Source organism: Balaenoptera musculus, chromosome 10 (genome assembly GCF_009873245.2).
Source record: "Balaenoptera musculus isolate JJ_BM4_2016_0621 chromosome 10, mBalMus1.pri.v3, whole genome shotgun sequence".
Classification (NCBI taxonomy): domain Eukaryota; kingdom Metazoa; phylum Chordata; class Mammalia; order Artiodactyla; family Balaenopteridae; genus Balaenoptera; species Balaenoptera musculus.
This window is the reverse complement of record NC_045794.1, coordinates 8,511,341-8,521,147: the sequence shown is the minus strand read 5'-3', so window position 1 is coordinate 8,521,147 and position 9,807 is coordinate 8,511,341. Positions and strand designations below refer to the sequence as shown.

At 40.4% G+C, this 9,807-nt stretch overlaps 1 protein-coding gene across 1 annotated transcript; it reads right to left on the bottom strand.

The window, feature by feature from the left end:
* Positions 1–360: 360 nt before the first annotated feature.
* Positions 361–8,348, bottom strand: TMEM52B (transmembrane protein 52B). The gene is made up of 5 exons (XM_036865291.1): positions 7,713–8,348; positions 5,542–5,585; positions 3,623–3,661; positions 2,907–3,073; positions 361–1,939 (listed from the first exon to the last, which is right to left on the bottom strand). Exons 1-5 carry the CDS (start codon positions 7,764–7,766, stop codon positions 1,695–1,697), a joined length of 549 nt encoding a protein of 182 aa, XP_036721186.1. The 5' UTR covers positions 7,767–8,348; the 3' UTR covers positions 361–1,694.
* Positions 8,349–9,807: the final 1,459 nt, after the last annotated feature.

The following is a 9,807-nucleotide window of genomic DNA, read 5'->3' as shown; positions in this document are numbered from 1 at the left end:
AGAATATTTCATGGAATATGTAACAATGAAGAGATTCATTTGGCAGTGGCAAAACAAGGCCCCCTCGGGTGCTATTAACAATTCATGCATTAACAATTTCCAGAGGCCATGTCTTAAGTGACTCAGAATAAATTCAGATCACCAGCAGGTTAGACTCGCTTAGAACATTTTCCCTCCTGGCTGAGTGAACATCCCAAGAAAGTATTTAATGAGGTGGTGCATTAATCAGCCATCCCCGGGTCTGTATTGCTCCCTGAGAAATGGACCTATTTGCCTAATAAACAAATTTTCTCAAATATTTCTTACCTCTACACAGGATATACCAAGAGGAATCACATGTCTTCAGCTGTTTACCTCAGTCAACAAATATTTATTGATGAAATAAAGCTACATCAGGTGTGACTTGGCAATAACATAGCAGGCTGGGTTGCCAAAGGGCAAATCAGAACATACTTTTCAGTAGAGTCATAGCAGGCAGGTGAAAATGAGTTGTCAAGAATAAGAGTAACAAATACATGTGCATAATAATTTACAAATCTTGTCACATTTACATATAGCTTATTTGATCTTCACAACAATCCTTGGAAGAGTTATATCTCCTAATTTATGGATGAGAAAACTGTGCCTGAGGGAGTTCAATGACTTTTCTAAGGTCACTGGCAAGCAGTATTTCCCCCAATACACTTCACGTCCTAAATTTTCCAATAACAGTACATTTTGGAGGTAGTATGTTATGTGGACAGCTTAGCACTACACAGTATGATCGTGCCCTGGGAAGTATCTCACCCAGTTAGTGCTCCAAAAACCAGAGAGTTACGCAGATGGGCTCCAACAGGAGGATGCATTTCTGCCATGGCTCCACTAGGTGGCAGTGAAGGCCACCACTAGAAGCAAGTGTTTGTCGCTACTGTAGAGACACTTGGTCAAAGCAGGAAAGAGGAAAGAAGCAAAGCGGCACTATTCTTTCAGAGTTAGAAAAGTGTGCGTGTGTATATGCTTGCGTGCCTCCGTGTGTGCGCGTATGTTTGCAGGGCAGAGGAACTAAAAAATGAATAGAACTGTTTCTGCATTCTATGCAGTTTCCCCTCCTGCTGGTGGGTAGAACCAGAGTGAAAGAAAGACCTTGATATTTGGCACTTCATTACTCTGCCGTGTCCTCTAAGCCCAGGCCTGCAATCCCACCCCTGGATTCTGGATGTCCAGTGAGGCATTACATGACGTACAAAATTATCATTGTCATTTAGCATAAAAGTGAATGCTCTCTCGAGAGGAAGCATGTATGAATTCAGTGCATGAACGCCTCTGGCTGTGCCCGCAGGCTGGTCTTTCTCTACAAGTGTACATAATCTATTTGCTGGTAGAGAAACCAGCAACTTGCAGCATCCTATGGGGAAAGGAGCTCAATAGCTGAAGGAATCCAAGATCCCTTTGATGCTTTCCTGTTCAGTAGTAATCAGCATTGCTACAGGTTAATTGCAAATTGTGGCCACTGGATAAAGAAGAGTTCTCGACTAGAGTATGCCATAGCAGAAAATATATGTGTCTGGGTTGGAATCCACATTTGCCACTGAATGTCGTTTAGATGGCCATCCTAAGCCTTCTGAAAGTTAGGGGGAATAAAATGTTCCATTTGTCTGTGAATCTCTACCAACTCTGGTGAAACCCCCAACCCATTGATCAAACCAGAGTTCCCATCAGTTAGAACGGTGTTCTATTCGAGGAGACTCCTTTGCCATTGGGGGCAGCTGCTTTTCTTCTGGCACTGGGGGTAGATCAGGTGCTTTCTGGCCACACTTGGAAACAGTGAAGCGAGTCATGTGAAGAGCTTCTTCATACCCTGGGAGGGTGTCCAGGGAGGACGACAGCGGGCTCAGGGAGCTGGGGGAGTGAGCCACGGCCAGGATTCTTCGAGCCGCAGGGCCAAACACTGACTGCAGGGCTGGAGAGGAAAGAAGGACGGGAGCTCAAGTAAACGCGACGTCCACAGAGATCAGAGACTTACGGCACACTCAGTCCCCTTGCATTTTAAACAAGTGTCCAAATCCGTTGTCACTCTTGGCCACAGATATTAGGAAAATCCTGTGAAGTTTGTTCAGAAACCAGCTTCACTCTTTGCTAGGAGATCCCGTCTTCTCTGGCTTCCTCAAATTCTAAAGTGGGCTCCCATATCTCACAACCCTGCCCTTTCCCCTTTACGGATTTGGAACCCTTTATACCAACACACTGAAGTTGCAGACTCCTTAGAAATAGTTGTTTCTGCCTATTTATCTTTTCCCCAAAATGACAGTGAGAAAGAAAAGCAGGATGGGTGAACAACGTGTTATAGCGTTCTCTCTTTTCAAAATAAATATCATAGGGTATTACCACCTGCTGTTCTGCCTTGTATTCACTCTCCAATTTTAGGAAAGAATATAATCCAAAGAAGAGAACAGAGGGAAATAAAGGAAAGTGTTTTATGATCATCCAGTGTTGGGTTTAATATCTAATGGTTTAAGACCTGGTGAATAAAGAAAGTACACACGACTAATTTCTCCAAAGATAAAAAAAACATTAGTATAGATAATAGAAAGTGTAAGTTTTCACAAAAATCTAAGACATTTTCAAAAAAGGGATATGTTCAGAACTTAAAATAATTATTTATAAACTTGGGAATTCTTCTGGTAAGACATTTCCAATATTGTCTCCAACATTTCATTTCTTTCTTCACTCCATTATCTGGCCAAAAACTGAAAATACAGCATCCGTGGGAGACCAGGTCACTGCACCATCAGGCTTTGGGAAATTAAAGCTGCCCTAAGTTTTAGAACCTTTAACACTACTTGATCAATGTTTTTACACCGTTGCACTGTCCTAAGCGATCGTTTAAACCTGGGTTCACCTCCCATGTTCTACGTTAGTGTACTCACAAGTGATCGTGCTCTGGAGAGTGCTGTCCTGGTCAAAAGCGATGACCGTCACTTCATAGGGTGGCCGGCCCTCGTCGTCCCCATTTTGCTGGTGACCCAGACAGCAGCGGAAGCACACAGAAGTCAGGCCACACAGGAGAAGCAGCGCGCCGATGACCACCAGCAACCTGTAAGGGCCCCACCAAGCAGTGAGAGCTCTGTGGTCTGGTGTTTTTCCCAACTTCGGCGTAATCAGTCTTCAGTGTCTCCATTTTGATTTTTGTTTGAGTATTTTATAGAATGACTATCAGATTTTAATTCCCAGTCTTTCTCTTCACCTGTATACTTCCTTATTTTGCCAGCAAGACTAAGTCAGTTCATTAGAGCAATTCATGACAGATTTAAATGTGGTTTGGAGGGGCTACTTTTTACTGAAGTAATCTCCTCTCTGTGGCTTTCTCTAGAGCTGACCCTGAGAAAGTACACAATAATCTGTTGATGTTGGCCCAGGAGATGGTATTGAAATAGGAAATCCTGGTATATTGTCACACAGGTTAGAGATGAGGTAAAGAAGCTTTACTCCATGAGATGCTAGGAAATAGGCTGGATGTCTCAGTTTCTTTTCTGCTGTCAATATATTTAAAAACGAAAATAAATAAATAAATAAATAAAAGTAATACCCCCTGAGAAAAAACTCCCTTTTAAACATCTTTCTGGGTAATATAGCTGAAACTTACCATATATACCAGAGATGTACCCAATCTGTGGTCAGGCAACTATGGAGAAAGAATAAAGGTTTGTTTGCGATAAAAATATAGTCAATGCCTGTTATAATTCCAGAATCAGAAATACAAGTTACAATGTATGATACCTTGTTATAATAAAAGCATCACAGGTTATATTAACTTCGATGTAACCAGCTGAATCTATTATGAAATGGGATGCCTTCAGTAGTGATTTATATTATAGATGGCACTGTGTAAGTCATTATGAGACAGACTAAACTAGTGATCATGAAAATAATGTTAATAGAACATGTAACCATGACCATTGTAAACAGTTTTGATGACAATTACCAAGAAAGAACTTTCAATGCAAGTTTACAAAGAGTGAAAATAAATGTGAAAGTTAAGGTTTGTATATATTTGAGGTCAATAAAATTTAAACATAAAGAAAATTTCAGTTATAAGCATGATAGTTTGTAATTTATGTTTTGCAAGTTGTTGCAAAAAGGGCCACCATATAAACAGCAAGGTCCTACTATATAGCTCAGGGAACTATACACAATATCCTGTAATAAACCATAATGGAAAAGAATATGAAAAAGAATATATATATATATATTTGAATCACTTTGCTGTACATCAGAAACTAACACAACATCACAGCACTGTAAATCAACTACACTTCAATAAAAAAATAAAAAGCAGAAAAAAAAAAAGGCCCACCATAAAACCATAAAAACTCCCACCGTAAAAAGGGCTTTAAATTTTCACATCCAGGATCAAAACAGATAAGCATATCCATTAAGGCCAAACAAGAAGGGGGAAAAAAATGTAGAAACCAACTTCATCACGACAAAAGCTAATTAAATATTCTGAATGAACTAGGGCAATTATCAAGTTTCTCTATAGAATGAAGAAACTATGGATTGCAAGGGAAGAGTGTGGGATAAGCTGGGGAGTGTGAAGGGGAGAGGAAGGAAAATATTTGTTTGTCACTGAAGATGAATACATTTAATACTTTATGATCTAGTGATCTGTTGAAATCCACTTCTATATCCTCTCTGTTTGCACAGTTGTAGATCATACAGTTTTCTTTTTCACTGAACAGTGTCTCTAGGTGTTCTCACATTCCCCGTTTGTTCAAAGCCCCTTCCAGTTCTACAATGTTACAATTCTGATTCTGTTAAAAATAACCCTCCTATGGCGGTAGGTGTCTAAAACCTCAGAGAGCTCGTGGCAAGTAACCAAGGCCATCACCATTTCCCTTGGGTTTCACAGACTTGGCTGTAGGGAAACTCTTCCCTTGGCTAAATACGTGTTTTCCTTCAGCCTAAGTTAAGTCTTTTCATTCAAACTGTCCCTGCTTTCTTAAATAGTTTACCTCCAAGAGGAATGAATCTCTTCCCTTTTTATCTTTGTGTCCTCTGTGTCTACACAGGACCTAATTGTGACGGGCTTAGATTGAGGGATAACTACCTCAAAGTGATAGCTAAATGAAGTCTGCAATAAATATTAACATGCCCTGAAAAATAGGAAACGCTTTGCAGATTTGAAATGGTGGTGCTACGTTGGCAATCACCCAAGTATATCTGCGTGTCAGTAGCGAATCCTGTCTGTCTCGGGTGACTCACTGAGAGGCTTGGGAAAGAAAATCTTTTGCAAATCACTGTGACTGTATAAATTGAGATTAAGTCTGCTGTTTTGACAGGAAGATTGGCTTTGGAAAAACGCCGTCAACAGTGTTATCTTGAGTACTTAGGATGTCACGAACACCTGTTTTTGGATAACCTGTCTGTGAAATTAGTGGCTTGATGCCATTTAAGTAGAAATAAGGGAAGTCAGAGATATCTCATGACATTTTGACCCTGTTTTGGGTGTTGATGTCTTTGTCTGTCTCGCTTTCCTCCCAGTGTGGACTCTCAGATACTTACTGTTCAGGATTGCCACAGTTCTCCTCACATCTTGCCCAAGGAAGCTGTAGGAAGGGAAACAATCTCAGACAGGGAAATGGTCTCATCTGCTCTGCTCAGCAGCCTATGAGCCGCTCCTCATGACTGCGCTGTCAGGTCAGTTGGTGACAGCAGGGCAAATACAAGGACAAGGTCATGGGGTCAGTCATGTTCAGGACCGTTTTCATCTCTCCTATACCTGATCTTTATTAAATTCGCAGTGGGAAAACCTGGAAGAGCAAATAGCTAATCTGTTTCGGTTTTGGTTTTTTGGTGGTGGGTGAACATCACCGCCTCTGTGAATGAGGGGCAGGATTTATATCAATTTGTTTGTCCTAGAAATTTCCTGATCTGTCTCTCAGGATACTGTTCTTGTTCTCCTAATTCTCTATCAGTTACAAGTTGAATTCAACCCCACTGCTCTTTTTTGTGCCCTCCGTACATCAATAACTCACCGTACAAGAGAAGAAGGGGGGAAAGGGAGGGGAAAAACTTATTGATTGAATAGCTACTCTGTGCCAGCCAGATTGCCAAGAATTTTTAAGATTTCATAACATTTCATCACAATAACCATGCTGGTGGGTTCATTATTTTGAAACGTTAAGAGACTAAGGCAGAGAGGTTTAAGTAACATGACCAACTGCACACACCTATTGATCTGGCCAGAATTCAGATCAAACTCTCTCATGGATACGTGTGGAATGAATCACTAGAACCAGGGACAAGTCTGTTCTAACAACTGTTGACACTGCTGTCAGGTCCCTTCTACTCCCAGGAAAGGAACATCCCACTCCTTCTTTTACCTTATATTTCAGTTGACTTTCTCCTTCAAAAACCTCTCTAGGTAAACTTCTGTTCTAGAAACTGTCTCTCTCTTCCAGTAACTTGGATGACTTGATATTTCAGGAAATCAACAACAAAGGCCACAAAGTTACTCTAAAAAGAGGCAAGAATTTGTACTTATTGGGAGTTTGGGGGGAGGGTGGAGTCAGGCAGGGGACACACCTACATGTGACATTGGGTGAAAAGGATTTGTAAAAGAACAAACAGCTGATCTCTGCAGAAAACATTTGAGAAACTCCTGGGTTTGTTTTAATTTAAAATAATTGGCCACTAAGGATGACAAAGTATGTGTTTCCTCAACCCACCCCTGGTACTTCGCTTTGTTTTCTTGATTAAAGTTAAAAAAAAAAACCTAAAGTGCTCAGCTGATAAAATGCCTCTTTTCAGGCCTGTTGCAAAAAGAGAAGAAACGAGAAAAGAAAGGAAGGGAACGAAAAGGAGGAGAAGAAGAAGTAAAAAGAAAATACAAGAAAAAGAAAGAAAAAGCTATGGTTTCAGACATTCAATTAACTGGTATATAGGAAATAAAATAGCACCCTCCCTGTTAGGAGCTGTTCAGAAATCTGAAACCAGCCCGTTTCTTCATTTGCTTTTCTTCTTAATAGATTTTATATCTGTGTAAATTTCCCCCTGAAAGTGATCCAGAATTCCTCAGTCCAATGACTCTTTCTCAGCTAATGAGTTACTCAGAATCTTCTGCTTCTCAGTGGGGAGAAATAAAAAGTGCAAAGTATTTTAAAAGAGTTTTCTTTCTCAACTTATCTCTGATCCAGAGGCACCTAAACTACTAGAGTAGTATTACTGCTGATATGGGAAACACCATTTAGGGGAATTATGTACTTAGTTTTAATAATTTACTTGGAATTTTTTTTTTTTTTTTTGGCCATGCCACGCAACCTGTGGGACCTTAGTTCTCTGCCCAGGGATCGAACCCGTGCCCCCTGCAGTGGAAGTGTGGAGTCCTAACGACTGGACGACCAGGGAATTCCCAGTGACTTACTTGGGGTTTTGAGGGATAGGTGAAGAGATGTTAAAAGAGAGAAATATACAGAAAAGACACTTCTAAATTGCCATTGCTCTCCTACTAGTATATATGTCCTCCTTTACGCCGATGTCATTAGTCACACATGCACTATATGTAACCCTATAATACTAAGGGAACATTCTAGTTATTCTTTTCCCTACCATCCCTTTGGTTCTGTATATGTCTTCCCCCCTCATTCACTTCCCTCCAGGTTTTTCTGAGAGTTGATTTATCTGAGAGACAAAGAAACAAACAGAAGTCTTATGCCTGCATTTTCACAACTCACCTGGATGAAATACACCACGGCAGAAGACATCGGGGCTCGGGATTGCACTCCCATCGGGCTGGACTCCTGCTTCTCCAGATCATGCACTGGGCGTCCGTTGCCTCCTTTCCATGCTCTGTGCCATGTCTGACTTCTTGACCTAGAGGACTTAAGGAGAGAAACTCTTCTCAGCAACAAGTCGGTTTTTCCTCCTCTCTCCTTCTCTTCTCTTACTCCCTCGGGCTGTTATTTTCTGTGATTTTTCTCTCCCCTTTCATCCTAGCTTCCTTCTCTATTTCTATTCCTGGTTTTAAGGTCTCCACATTTGCTTCCCTGTGTCTTCTCTTCTTCCATTCTACTCTTAGTCCTTTCTAGATGTCTTTAACTTTCTCACACTGCCTCCAAAAAGGAAGACGTTCAGGAAGGACACATCAGTCCTGTGAATTGGATATTTTTCTAGGCAGTGGTGAGAAACTGGACTTGAAGGAGAATCAAAGGCATGTTGAGGGTGACCACATAAGTTCTCTTCTCCATCAGAAAAGGAGTAATATTCTTGGTCCTTCACCCAAGCACTCCAGGGTGACTGTTGGCAGTTGAAAGTCACCCTGCCAATCTCCATTCACTCCCCTCTCCGTGTGATTAGCCCGCCTCTCTTGCTCTCCCCTTCGCTATGCAGGCTTCCCCTTCGCTATGTTGATAATCAACTCTCCTGGTTCTGGGTCATTTATTCCTAGACACTGGAGTAGGGCTGAGAGGTTGCCAAATGAACTGGAAATCTATAGCATCTTTGGAGAAAGCAGGTGGGGAGATTAGAATTTCTGGGTGCTGTCCATGAAATCCCCCTCCACCCTGACTTCAATTCCCATTGAAATAGTTAAAGAGACATTTTAAAAACAAGATTCAAGATATATATGTCTCTCTCACTCTCGCTCTCTCTCATATTATGTAAAGTCAGAGCAAAAATAAGCACACATGGTAAGGACATAGAAAATTTGTAAAGACGCACCTCTATAGGAACAAATGAATGCTGTATAAATGATGTATGCTTAAGCCAGTAATCTTTTAATTAATACAAAGTATTAAAATTTTTTTAAACACAAAGTCTTTCATGAGAAAATTGGACATTTGTTTACAGGGATCTATCTTATAAACATTGGGAAAAAGACAACTTTCAGATACTAACTCTGAAAATCTGATTTTCCTGAGTTGTTGAGGGGAGACCATTGGGCGGGGTTGATTCTCAAAGCCCTCCCACCGCATAACAATGTGATATGAGAATGGAGAATATAAACTTAATTTTATTTCCTAGCTAAGGAAATCAAATAGTGAGAGAAAAATCTGGTATGATACTGGTGATTCAAAATCATTCATTTCCAGAAATAAATGAACACTACATTATTTTTTTAAATGTAAGAGTACTTTCCAAATTTCAGCAGAAAACTTGGCCAGGTAGGAGGTATTTTACAGGGTAAGAGAGCAGAGTTCTAATCTTGGCCCTCCACTAAATTATTATATAATTTCTTCACTTCTCAATGTTCCCATTCATTAAATAGGAGTGGAATGCCCACTGGACCTGCCCTAGATGTTGCTTTATGTTGCATCATGAAAGTATTTTGATTAGAATATTTCTAGTCAGAGTGTCATGTACATGTTCATATAGCATCATTAATCTTGCCCTTCTCATTCTCTTGTCAGACAGACAATAGAGCATCATGGCTAAGAATCCAGCTTGGTTGGGATTAAATACAATACTTACTTGGTCACTTATTAGATGTGGGATCTTAGGCAAGTTATTACATCTCTCTGTTGGCTCAGTTTCATCCTATATAAAACGGATAAAATAATGTTACTTCATACACTTATAGAGATTAACTATGTTAATGTGTATGAAATACATACACTAGTCCTGATATAACAAGTATTTTGTGAGTGTTAACTAAGATTGTCTTGATTTCCACTCAATTTTAACCGTAACTTTTCCCTTCAATATGCTGGATAACTGATGTCCTCCTGCCTCTCATGTGTATTGTTACCATGACCTTGTTTTAGCTTTCCTAGCATTCCCGTTCTTGAGTATTTCCCCTTGCTATCCTGGCCCTCTCTTCTCCCAGCCCTG